The 12,279-nt window shown below is 60.2% G+C and overlaps 3 protein-coding genes across 4 annotated transcripts; 2 read left to right on the top strand and 1 right to left on the bottom strand.

Annotated features, from left to right (window-relative positions):
• Nucleotides 1-26: 26 nt before the first annotated feature.
• Nucleotides 27-1,470, bottom strand: LOC107319567 (cytochrome b561 domain-containing protein 2). Its single transcript, XM_015874494.2, has 3 exons — nt 1,307-1,470; nt 1,155-1,192; nt 27-1,087 (listed from the first exon to the last, which is right to left on the bottom strand). The coding sequence occupies exons 1-3, from the start codon at nt 1,431-1,433 to the stop codon at nt 584-586; spliced, it is 669 nt and encodes a 222-aa protein (XP_015729980.1). The 5' UTR covers nt 1,434-1,470; the 3' UTR covers nt 27-583.
• Nucleotides 1,471-1,544: 74 nt separating this feature from the next.
• NPRL2 (NPR2 like, GATOR1 complex subunit) lies at nt 1,545-5,149 on the top strand. The gene is made up of 12 exons (XM_015874490.2): nt 1,545-1,681; nt 1,907-1,998; nt 2,068-2,236; nt 2,318-2,426; nt 2,628-2,764; nt 2,959-3,056; nt 3,132-3,168; nt 3,255-3,348; nt 3,422-3,539; nt 3,624-3,766; nt 3,904-3,990; nt 4,628-5,149. The coding sequence occupies exons 1-11, from the start codon at nt 1,610-1,612 to the stop codon at nt 3,969-3,971; spliced, it is 1,137 nt and encodes a 378-aa protein (XP_015729976.1). The 5' UTR covers nt 1,545-1,609; the 3' UTR covers nt 3,972-3,990; nt 4,628-5,149.
• On the top strand, nt 4,007-11,868 carry ZMYND10 (zinc finger MYND-type containing 10). 2 transcript variants are annotated; one of them, XM_015874488.2, is made up of 12 exons: nt 4,007-4,222; nt 4,628-4,736; nt 5,709-5,825; nt 6,645-6,698; nt 6,787-6,939; nt 8,385-8,473; nt 8,762-8,862; nt 9,740-9,912; nt 10,115-10,240; nt 11,093-11,214; nt 11,332-11,457; nt 11,588-11,868. In XM_015874488.2, exons 1-12 carry the CDS (start codon nt 4,131-4,133, stop codon nt 11,670-11,672), a joined length of 1,347 nt encoding a protein of 448 aa, XP_015729974.1. In that variant the 5' UTR covers nt 4,007-4,130; the 3' UTR covers nt 11,673-11,868. The 2 variants fall into 2 exon arrangements, with proteins under 2 accessions (XP_015729974.1, XP_015729972.1); XM_015874486.2 differs by lacking the exon at nt 4,007-4,222 and having other exon boundaries at nt 4,425-4,736.
• Nucleotides 11,869-12,279: the final 411 nt, after the last annotated feature.

Here is a 12,279-nt window from a genome sequence, read left to right as displayed (position 1 = left end):
AGGGCAGTAAGGAGGCTGCACTGCACTGTAGCTGCCTGAATCTTTATTGAATAAAAGCTCTGGATACAGAGGACTTCCCCAGCTCGGGTGCCGCTCCCAGCTCTCCGGCCCTGCCAAGAGCATGATAGGGAGCAGCCCTGGGGCCATCGCAACGTGGTCCACTGAGCCCTGCTCCATTGGGGCTGGAGAGGCGGCTGCTGCAGGAGGAGAGGAGCTGTGGTTCCATCCGGGGTCACTGCTCCGGGAAGCCTGCTCCCTCTGCTCTGCTGATGGGCACCCACGCAGGTGTCTGCTGAGGTTCCTCCTGTGTTTGTACCATTCTCTGCGTTCCTCAGAGGGATGAAGCAGGAGCCTGCAGGCTGCAAAACACCCCCTGGTGCCCGGCCGGCTGTAACCTTACCACCGTTAGCCCCCATGGCACGGGGATTTGTGTGTGGATGGAAAGGAAGGGGGACAGAGCGGGAGACCCGGCACTGCCACTCCCCGTGCTGGGGACCAGCGGTGTCACCGGAGCTGCGACACGTCCCCGCAGCCACCACAGTCCGTCCGGGATGAAGGAGCCGCAGAGCACCCAGGGCAGCGCTCAGTGCTGGCTCCGCTTGCGGTACAGGTAGGCGTTGCTCACCTGGTTCATCACCACCAGGCTGGTGAGCACGGGGCACAGCACGGCCAGGTACCAGGCGGCCCCGCGGGCTGCGGTGGTGAACCACAGCGAGCACATGCCCAGCATGAGGCTGGCGCAGCCCAGCAGGTATCCCACCAGCCCGGCCGTGGCGTGGTACAGCCGCAGTTTGCCCGGCGTCCAGCCGCCCGCCAGCTTGGGGTAGAGCAGCAGCAGCCCGCCCAGGCTCTGGGCCGCGAAGTACAGCGCGGTCAGCAGCCCGACCCGGCCGTGCCACGTGCGCAGGTGCCCGGTGCCGTGCACGTGTTTGTTGTAGGCCACCAGCCCCAGCCCCAGCGCGGCGCACAGCACGGCCAGCACCTGCAGCGCCCAGTGCGCCCGAGCCTTGGCCTTGCGGGACAGAGCGCGCAGCGGAGACGCCTCCGGGGAGAAGACGAGCAGCGCCTCGGTCATGAGCAGCGACACCTGCGGGCGGAGCGACGGGTCGGCGGGAACAGCGGGAACGGCCCAGCGCCCCCAGCCCGGGACTCACCGCCAGCGCCATCAGCAGCGGGTGCCACGAGAACAGGCCTAAGGGGGAAAGAGGGAAGCGATGGCAGCGATGGGAGCGATGGGAGCCACCGTCAGCGCCGACCGGTCCCAGCGCCGCCCGCCCCGCCCCGCCCCGCCCCGCCCCGCACTCACTGGAGCCGGGCCGCGCCAGCACGGCCACCCCAGCGGGCAGCCCCAGCGCCGCGGCGTGAGCGGCAGCACCGGCGGCAGCGCGTAACGAGCGGAACAGCCGCGACTCGGCCTCGGCCGGCAGCGCCATGTTGGCGCCGGGACGCGGCGGGGGAAGCGCGCGGCGATTGGACGAACAGGCCGCCGGACGGGCCGCATCGTGAGCGCTGAGTGGGTGACGAGGGTGTCACTTAAGGGGAAGTCCCGCCCCCGACGGGAGGGGTGACGCGGGGCGCATGCGCACTGCGGCCGGTCGGTTCCGCTGCCATGGGGGGCCGCATCCAGTGCGTGTTCTTCAGCGAGTTCCACCCCACGCTGGGACCCAAAATCACGTACCAGGTGCGGGGGAAGGACGGGAAACGGGACCGGGAACGGAGCGTGGGGAGCGGGGATGGGGCGGGACTGCGGGGAAACTGGTGCCGGGGCCGGTGGTGCTGGGTAGTATCGGTATCGGGCTGTAGTGGTATCGGGCAGTATCGGTACCGGGCTGTAGCGGTACCGGATAGTATCGGTACCGGGTACCGGGCCCGTCGGTTGTGTCTCCCGCATCCCCCCGTCCCGCAGGTCCCCGAGGATTTCATCTCGCGGGAGCTGTTCGACACGGTGCAGGTGTACGTGATCACGAAGCCCGAGCTGCAGAACAAGCTCATCACCGTGTAAGTGCCGCTATGGGGGCAGTGGGTTCCCCCAGCCCCAGCACTGGGCACGGCCCCGTCCTCCCGCAGCACCGCCATGGAGAAGAAGCTGATCGGCTGCCCCGTGTGCATCGAGCACAAGAAGTACAGCCGCAATGCGCTGCTCTTCAACCTCGGCTTCGTTTGCGACGCTCGCGCCAAGGCCTGCGCCCTGGAGCCCATCGTCAAGAAGCTGGCGGGGTACCTCACCACGCTGGAGGTGCGTCATGAAGGTCCCTGAATGCTGCACTGTTCTTGTCTTGCTCCTCTTGCTCCTGGCTCAGCTTTCTCCCTTCTTTAGCTGGAAAGCGGTTTCATCTCTAATAAGGAGAGTAAACAAAAGCTGGTGCCTATTATGACCATCCTGCTGGAGGAGCTGAACGCCAAAGGAAAGTGCACCCTGCCCATAGGTGGGTACTGGGCAGCAAAGGGCAGAGCGGGGCTGGGGGCTGCTGCCCCTGGTGCTTTGTCCTCACAGCAGGAGCCTGCCTGGATCAAAGGGTGGAGTTTTGGGCACAAACTCCTCCCTTCACGTGGATTCAAGATGTTCTGGGGCTGCTGATGGCAACTCCAGAGGTGTCTGTGAGAGCTGAAGCTCATCTTCCCTCCAGATGAGTCAAACACCATCCACCTGAAGGTGATTGAGCAGCGGCCGGACCCCCAGATTGTGCAGGAGTACGACGTGCCCGTCTTCACCCAGAACAAGGATGACTTCTTCAACTCCCAGTGGGACCTCACCACGCAGCAGGTCTGTGCACACAGGGGTGCTTGGGTGGGAGCTGCCCCAGAGCTTCACACGGTCCCCAGCGTAGTTCAGTGCCCCCCACTTTGTGCTGGGGCTGCAGGTGCCCCACTTGGGGTCTCACAGGCAGCAGGCTGCCCATGGATGGCTCGTTATTTTACTGTTTCACTCCCCGTTACCTCCTGCCCCCCCGCTCTCAGATCCTGCCATACATCGATGGCTTTCGGCACGTTCAGAAGATTTCTGCTGAAGCGGACGTGGAGCTGAACTTGGTGCGCATCGCTGTGCAGAACCTGCTGTGAGTGCAGTGCGTGCTGGGGGCTGCCCACCGCAGGGACACTCTGCTCCTCTCACCTTTCCCCTTGCCCTGCAGGTACTATGGGGTCGTCACGCTCGTCTCCATACTCCAGGTGAGCTGGTGGCCGTGCTGTGCTGGGGGTGCCAACCAACCCCCAGAGCCATGTTGAAGCCAAGCAGTTTGTCTCTTGCTCCTCAGTACTCCAACGTGTACTGCACCACACCGAAGGTCCAGGACGTGGTGGATGACAAGTGCCTCCAGGAGGAGTGCCTGGCCTATGTCACCAAGCCAGGTGTGCTGCAGCTGCGCTGTGCTCCCAACGCTTGGGAGCCTGGCCGTGGTGCTGACAGCAGCACATCCCACAGGGCACAAGCGAGCCAGCCTGCGGGACGTCTTCCAGCTGTACTGCGGCCTCAGCCCCGGTACCACGGTGCGGGACCTCATCTCCCGCTACACCCTGCAGCTGCAGCGCGTGGATGAGAGGTGTGAGCCCGGCTGCTGGGGGCGGATGGGGGGTGCTGAGGCTGCAGGGGCCGCCTGAGGGCTCAGGGTCACTGTCACCCCCAGGAGGCTCATCCAGTTCGGGCTGATGAAGGGGCTCATCCGGCGGCTGCAGAAGTTCCCGGTGAAGGTGGCGCGGGACGAGCGCAGCCTCCCGGCCCGGCTGTACACGGGCTGCCACAGCTACGATGAGATCTGCTGCAAGACGGGTGGGTGAGCCGCCCTGCACTGCACCCTGCGAGCCCCCAAAGGCCGGGGAGCAGCACGCGGGGCAGAGAAGCTTAGGGAGGTGCTGGGGGGAGGAGGGGCACGCAGCCCCACAACAAGCAGCTCGTTTTCACCCCAGGCATGAGTTACAAGGAGCTGGATGAGCGCCTGGAGAACGACCCCAACATCATCGTGTGCTGGAAGTGACGGAGCCGGCGTGCCCGGGGTGCGCGCCGCGAGTGTCCCCGCGTGTCCGCTCGTGTCCCGCAGCCTGCAGGCGCTCCGCCCAGACACCAGGGGGCGCCAGAGGCCGCTCGTGCCGCACGGGGAGCGCTCGTGCCCCTCCATAGCAACGGCACGGACGCCATGGCCGCCGCGGAGCCGTTGTCTCCCGCCGAGGCCGAGGCGCTGGTTCGGGCCTTGCGGGGCACCGAGCTGCGGGACGCCGGCGGGACGGGGTGCGGGGAGCGGGCACGGCCAGGGGGCGGCCACACGGGGCTGCAACGGGAACAGGGGGCGGGGTGTCGGTTTGAGATGTGTCCGACCCCACCGAGGTGATGGGGATCCCCAGAGTGAGGAGGGGGCCGGGCTGGGAGGGGACAGGGGGTCCCGAGGGTGGTGAGGGGGGACTGGGGGGTGTAGGGGATGGGGAGCTGGACACTGAGGTGCTGCCAATGATGGGACGTGGGTCTGGGGGCTCCACGAGGGATGGGATGGGGCTCAAGGGGGGTGTCATGTCGTGGCAGACCCAGAGGCCGCGTGGGTTGGAGCTGTAAATGTTGGGGGGCGTTTTGTGGCCCCCGAGGGTCCGTGTGGGGCTGCGGGCTGAGCAGGGCCCTCATGGTGACCTGGCTGTCCTGCAGGTGGCTTCGGCAGCACGAGTGCGTGGACAAGCTGAACATGCACGCCATCCTGAGCGCCTCTGCCGGCCGGGAGCAGCTCCTCATCGAGCTGCTGGTCAGCCACTGCAAGGTGAGCACAGGGGCAGCTGGCTGCCATGCCGAGGCCTTGCTGCCCTGCTCGTCTCTTGGCTTGGCCCTACTCGGTGGGAGATGCACTGGTGGGCACCAGGCTGCAGGAGCTGGGCTGCTTCTACCCGAGCAGTGCACGTGGCCGTGATTTGCCCCTCGCAAGCACTGTGGTCCTGATACTTCTCACTGGGTTTTTTGTTTGTGACAAAGCCATGAGCTGTGCAGTCAGGAGGGACGGGCTGTACGGCAGGTAACGGGTGGGTGTGACAGAGCGCCTTGTGCCAGGCTCTCAGCTTCCAGCTGCATCTGATTTTGGAATGAACTGTCGATGGTGAAGAATCTGCTGGTGAAGATGTCGGACTGGTGGCTTGCCATTGTTGCTTTTCAAAAGACATTAAAAGCCAAGCTGTGGTATTCCCGCCTGTTGGTCTCTGGTTCCTCCCTGGACAATGTTTGCCGTGGCCCTTCTGGATGCAGCTCCCTGTCCCGTACCTGGGAGGGCTCAGCCCCAGCATGGCCTGGGCTGCACAGGGACATCTGGGGCCCTGGCTCTCCCTGGTCCTTGGGTGTGTTTTCCCCTTCATAACCCCAGCATCACTCCCTGCCCTCCTCTGCTCTCTGAGGCCAGACACTCAGTAAAAAGCTGATTTCTGATGCCTTCCTCCTCAGGTCAACTCCAAAATCTGTGTAGTTGAGCACAGGTGATAAATCTGCAGTTCTTCCTCCAAATGTGATTGTTGTATTAGGAAATAGCAGGTTTACCTGAGCCCTTTGCTGTCACAGCTTTCCTGCTTGTGCACTGCAATGGAGATGTGTTGCTCTTCACTTGCTGTGCACACAGCATCTGCTGTGAAGGGAAGACTTGAAAACTGTTCCTGTGCCATGTGCCTCAGGATTAAAACAGGCATGGGGTGCTGGGCACTGGCCTGGCTCTGTGCCTCATGTGGGTCTGAAAGGTTGTGCTCCTGTCCAGATTCCTGTTCTCATCGGAGAGCTGATCACAGTGGAGGTCTGGAAGCACAAGGTCTTTCCCGTGCTGTGCCGGCTGGAGGATTTCCACCCAAGCAGCACTTTCCCCATCTACGTGGTGGTGAGTGGAGGGTGTAGTGGGGACAGGAGCTGGGCATGCAGTCCTGGGGCACGCAGCAAGGGCTGGCAGCAGAGCACTCAGCTGGTGCTCTGCCACGTGATGGCCTCAGCCAGTCACTGGTGTTCCTCAGAAACCTGTGTGGGTGTTTGGGTCACCCTGCCAGCTCTGAAATGTGCTGGATATACACTGTGACAGGAACAGGAATGGGAGAACTGCCCATCTGAAGCTGCGGGAGAGCTGAGTAAACCACAGAATCACTTCATTGGCTGCAAATTGGGCAGACACCACTACCTTTAAATTCTCACACTGCCTTTCTGGAGAGGCACCAAGTCTTTTTAGGGAGCACTGAAGTTTGCAGTTCCCATCCCTGCTCCCAGGGAGCAATGCCCCGGGGAGGATTTGCCCCTCTTTGAGCACTGTTTTTCCCTAGTATTTCTAACCACAGCTCAAATGCCTCCAAGCTAAAAAGAGTCAATAGTTTCTTTGTTACTGAGAGCAGCAGTCCCTTGGGCCATCCCAGTCAGGAGAGCGATTCAGGAACTTTGCTCCTCTCTGGAGGGATGCTGTTGTGGAGCTAAGACAAATCTATCCCAAAGCTCAGGAGTTTTGGCCAGTTTTCAGTCCAGAGCAACATCTTGCTGGGTGGTGTTTTCCCTTGGCAGCTGTTCATCTGCAGCACCGCCACAGAGCAGCCTCACAGGTGCTCAGACAGGTCAAGCTGTCTGTGCTGCCTCTTGGCCACAGCAGCAGCTTTTGATGGAGAGCCCCATGCTCCATTCCCGCTATCTGCCAGCTGCCTCCTGCTGTTTTCCCCCTCAGCTGTATCACGAAGCCTCCATCATCAACCTCCTGGAGACGGTGTTTTTTCACAAGGTAAGCAGTGTGTTCAGCTTGTTAGCATTACGGTATGCAGGCTATGGTGGACTGACTCTGAATCTCTGAGCCTCTTGTTATCCCAAAGGAGATCTGTGAGTCGGCAGAGGACAGCATTCTGGATTTAATTGATTACTGTCACCGAAAACTGACCCTGCTCGTGGCTCGAAGTGCCAGCAGACAGCCAGGGACCCAGCAGGAGCTTCATCCGGAGGAGCTGGCCAGCCCTCCGTCCATGCAGGTGAGGAAAGTGCTGTGCCTTGCTGGGGACACGTGGCAGAGGCAATGGGCAGCCTGAGGAGGCACAGAGAACGCCTTGGCTGCAGCACCAGCACCTCCTGCCCCTCTCGTGGCAGCCTGGTGTTAGCAATGCCCTGTGCTTAACTCATGCAGGCTGCCTGCTGCTTCCTCCACCCTGCAGCTGTGCTTCCTCCCTGTCTCATTGCAGTGCCAGCTTGAGGCTCCCTCAAGCAGGACAGATTTTGAGCTGGGGGAACTCTGTAGAGCTGAGATCAAGGCTAAGGAATGAATGCAGGGAGTTGGGCCATTTGCTGGAATGGTGTGATTGGATCTCCATGGAGCTTGTGAAACCACTGGAGTTCAGGCTGCCACTGTAGACAACCAGGGTAAACCATGAAAGTGATCCCTGCACCTGTCTGTGTATGCTACAACTGGGAGCTGCCCTAATGCATTCCTAGCCAACTTCCGCAGTCCTCTGAGCAGTGCCTCCAATCAGTGCTGGTCTGCAGCGAGCCCAGGCTGTTCCTGCTTGGTGTACCAGGGCAGCTGTGCTCATGTTTCTGCTGTGGGAGCTCATTTTGCTTCTCATCACCTAAATTTTTCTCCCAAAACTCTGCAGATTGTGAGGAGTGTCTGGACAAATGGACTTAAAGCAATAGCCTGCATACTTAGCAGGGCTTCCTTCTGCATCCATCCTTTGGTTTGCTGCCCAAGTACGTGTTCCTCTTCCAGAAAAGGGGAGGAAGTGAAGAGTTCCTGAGCACAATAGGGATTTTTTTTCTAGGAAATGTTTTCCCAGCTCGGGGCCGGGTGCTTTCAGTGTGTGCTTTCAGTGTGTGCTTTCAGTGTGTGCTTGCAGTGTGTGCTTTCAGGTGACTCAGGGAAAAATGATCCTTTCAAGCTAGTAGGGCTCTAGAAAGCATTGGCGGCCCAAGGTGCCCGGCTTCCCCCGATTCATCCCAGCCCCTCCTGACTTAACATACAATGATTCCATATCAGAAAGCAGCTTTTGCCTTCTCCTGTGCTGCGGAGCCTGTTGTCCTTTACGTCTGTGTGCTGTGGTGACCCTGGAGCAGCCCAAAGCGTGGACAGTCCCTGTGTTACAGCAGCAGAGATGAGGTCTGGCTACCAGCAGGAGCCATAGAGAAGCAGGGCTCTCCCCTCCCACAGCCTCACCTGTCTGCAGGACCACAAGACAATACCAGAGGTGATGACTGTAAGGGACAGCAGCAGGAGGGATGCACTAGAGCAGGCTGTAGGCACTGCTGTCCCTGCCCTGGCAAACAGGCAGTGCTGCTGCAGTCCAGATGAGGACTGGAGTTTGTTTTTCAGGGGTTTGGTTTCCTCCCCACTCTGTGGTTGCTGATGTGCAGCCAACGAGCTGCCTCTTTGTTGCTCTTGGGAAACAGGGCCTCAAATCCTAACTCTGCTTACCCCCTTCCACAGGAGCTACAGAAGCAGGCGGAGATGATGGAGTTTGAGATTTCCCTAAAAGCACTGTCTGTGCTGCGGTTCATCACTGACCAGGTGGGCAGGTAGGTGCTCAGGTATGACAGAGAATGTGCCCCTTGTGCTCTGTTTGAGATGCTTGTGGATTCTCAGCCCAGCTCTGCTCCTGGGCCCCTCCTGCAGCTGGCTGCAGCAGCAGTGGCACTGTGCTGGAGGGCAAACACAGCAACATTCCACCCTACTCTGTGGCCCTCAGTGGAAAATGGAGCTGCTCTGACTGTCGTTTTTCTCCCGTCTCTCCCAGTTGCCTCAGGGAGGGCTTGTTTTGGTATATACCTGTGAGCACCATCTCACCCTTTCTGTTATATCTCCAGTTTGCCGCTGAGTGCGCTGACACGGATGCTGAACACTCACAACCTGCCCTGCCTCCTCATCGAGCTGGTGGAGCACTGCCCATGGAGCTGCCGTGAAGCAGGTGTGGATCGTGCCCTGTGCTGCCTTGCTGGACCTGTACCTACTGATAGCTCTTCTGTGGGAGCCCTGGCAGCCCCACACCTCTGCAGCCAGGTGCATCCCCCCTTTCCTCCTTGCATCCCTCTGAGGAGCAGTGCAGTGGGAAATGGCACAGTTTGCTGCAGGCCTATGAGGGGAAAGAAGCTCAGCAGGGGGTTCACAGAATGGGTAAGGGAGGAAGAGATGCTGGGAAGCACGTGGCTCCATGCGTGCTGAGGAGCCCAGCTGGATGTGGGAGCTTTCCTTCCTCGAGCCAGGAAATGCATCCCTTCTCTCTGCATGCATGCTCAGTGTCAGAGGGAGCTTTGATCCAAGGTCCTGAGGGAGGGACTGGAAAGAAACCAGAGTGCAGAGACATTTCCCGGCTGTGCAGATGCAGGGTTACATCCTCCTCCACTCCCCAGAGCAGCACAGTAGCTTGTTCTGTCTCTTCTGTTGTAGCTGTGCTACTTGTGGCTTTCACTGGCAGAAGTACCTCAGAAATAGTGAGTTCTGGCTGAGCTGACATTCCAAAACATGTGTCTGCAGGAGCTCTGCTGCTGTAACATGGGTTCCCCCATCATCTACCAGTGTTCTTGGCCAAGTACAGAGGGTGACATTACAGGGATCTTTCAGTTCCTGCTGCAACCGTACCACCTTAAGATGTGTTCTTAATGCTTTTTGTGCTCACTAAAATAGTATCTCTGCACCAAGAAAGCTGCTGTGCCACAGGGCAGGCAGAAACAGGGGCTTGTCTGAGCCTGGGTGAGGAAGCGGATGAAGGGCAGCATCCAACCCCTGAGCCCTGTTTCCTCGTTCAGCTCTGTCTCCCTGGAGCCCTGTGTTCTTTTGTCCCTCAGGCAAGTTGAAGAAGTTTGACAATGGTGCCTGGCACGTGGTGCCCCCAGAAGACCAGATGAAGATGACTAAACTCGATGGGCAGGTGTGGCTTGCCCTCCTCAACCTCCTGCTCAGCCCCGAATGCCAGCAGAAGTACCACTTTGATGGCTTCAACAAGAGCCAGCTCCTGAAGGTAGGCTTCCTACAGGATAGTGGTGTGAGAGCAGCAGTGCACTGCTTGGTGCTCCCCATGAGTTGCTCTGTCAGTGCCCCACAGCCCCTGCTAACGATGTGCTGCTTGCCCAGTGCACACGCGGAGCCTTCGAGTCTCATAACCCTGCTCTGGCTCCTTGTCCTGACCTCTCCTTGTTTGCTCTCCCCCCACGTGGCTGCAGCTCCGTGCGTTCCTGACCGACGTGCTCCTGGACCAGCTGCCCAACCTGGTGGAGATGCAGAGATTTCTGAGCCACCTGGCAGTGACAGACCCAGCTCCCCCAAAGAAGGATCTTGTTCTGGAGCAGGCATGTGGTGACTTCTTTCATCTCTCCTGCCGCTCTCTTTTAAGCCTGGTCACTCCCTACCCCTTTTTCCTTCAGCCAAGCCCAGCTCTGGAGAAGTTGTGTCCCAGGAGAGCAGCCAAGCAGCCATTCCACTGTGACAGCCCCGCTGCTGGAAACGGGGCAAAGAGAGGGTAGATCCCTGCCCCAGCTCAACTGCTGACACGTCAGTGTGCACGCTGGGGACCTCATGCAGGCTGCTGCCCTTCTCTGCATCTCTGCCTTTGGGCTTGCGTGGCTCCTGCCTGCGCCAAGGACAGGCAGGGGGAGCCAGCTGGAGGCACTCACACAGGCTCCACTCTACCCATCCAGCAGTGAACTCACTCCTTGTCATGGAGCCAAATGGAGAAAAATTCTTTTTCCATTTGACTTCTCTTGGAGCAGCTCCTCCCCTTCCAGGCCTGGCTATTTTTGCTCGCTCGGGGCCATCAGTGCTGTTTGAAGCATCCTCCTCCTCTCCTCTCCACGCTGCTCTTGGCTGGCGCTTTCCCTTTCACAGCACCCAGCCCTTCCCTTGCAGTTTGTATTTGGGGAAGTGACGGGTGGAAAAATCTGCTCAGACTCATGGCTGCAGAGCACTGGGTTCGTGGTGCTGCTGCAGCTGGGGCTGGCACAGCACAGGGATGGCGGGCTGTGCCTGCGAGCTGGGTTTTGCCTGTTTCACCTCACACTTGGTGCCTTGTTGCACAAGTGGCCCTGTTCCCTGTGTACCCATAAGCACACCCTGCACTGCCTGTGCTCCCTGTGCCCCAGGCTGTCTGCCCCCCTGTCCCTGCCTGCTCTGGCTGCCACCTCCCGCTCTGCCTCCCCCACCAGGTGCCTGTCATCTGGGACCACATCCTCAAGAAGAACAAGGGCAAGTGGGAGGCCATCGCCAAGCACCAGGTGAAACACGCCTTCAGCCCCACTGAGGAAGAGCTGAAGTTCCAGGCACGCAGGTGAGCTCTGTGCCCATTGCCACCAGGGCTCCAGGGAGTGAGGGCTGGAGCTGTGGCAGCGTGATGCTCGCTGCCTCTTCCTCGTGAGCATCCTTCTCTCTCCTTGTCCCACTGCAGGTGGGCTCAGACCTACAGCCTGGACATGCTGGAGGCTCTCGCCCCCGACAAACCCCGCTGCCGGGTGTGCGGGGTGGAGGCGGCCAAGCGCTGCTCCCGCTGCAGGAACGAGTGGTACTGCACACGGTAAGGGACCTGCGGCTGCTGCTGCCCCCGCTCTCAGCCTTACGGCAGCTTGAGGAGCGCCCCGGGGGTGGGCGCGTCCCCCTGGGCTCCGCAGAGCAGACACAGCCCTGACGTGCGGCTCCCCCCGCAGGGCGTGCCAGGTCCAGCACTGGCAGAAGCATCGCACTGCCTGCGACCTGCTGGCACAGGCACCGGGCACTGCGGGCACACAGTGAGCAGGGCAGGGGCTGATTGTCCTTGGAGAGATGCCCGCAGGTTCGCAGCCTCGTGGGGCTCAGCCTCCCCGTCCCCCCCACACAACACCCCCACACAACACCCCCGCTCCTGCTGCACCCCGCGGGGGCTCAGCTCCCCCTCCTGTCTCCTCTTTGAAGAAATAAACCACTTCCTCCCCTCCCTCGCACCCAGCGAGAGGTTTGTGTGTGTTGCTTTTTACCCTATGAGGCAACAGGAAGCCTGGAGAACTTGAAAATGAGCGAACAAAGTTTGGAAATGGAGATCAAAACGGCCCGGCCTGCTGTCACCGAGGCATGGGCTCACTCACATCGAGCTCCTCCAGGCATCAGGAGAAGGGCTCAGCATCACCTCCACTGTGAGAGCAGCAGGGCGGTATCAGAGGATGTGGTTAGTGTGGAGCTGAGCAAGCTGTGCTGCTCGGGTCTGTCAGCTGCTGAATGCAGAGAGAAACCATAGAATATCCTGTGCTGGAAGGGACCTGCTGGGATCACCAGCTCCAAAGCCCGGCCTCATGCTACACCACCCAAACGTTAATGTCTGTGAGCAATGTCCAAATTGAGCTGCAGCAGCTCGGGGCTGTGAGCA

Source organism: Coturnix japonica, chromosome 12 (assembly GCF_001577835.2).
Source record: "Coturnix japonica isolate 7356 chromosome 12, Coturnix japonica 2.1, whole genome shotgun sequence".
Classification (NCBI taxonomy): domain Eukaryota; kingdom Metazoa; phylum Chordata; class Aves; order Galliformes; family Phasianidae; genus Coturnix; species Coturnix japonica.
The sequence above is the reverse complement of the archived record's forward strand: the minus strand, read 5'-3'. Positions and strand labels throughout refer to the sequence as shown.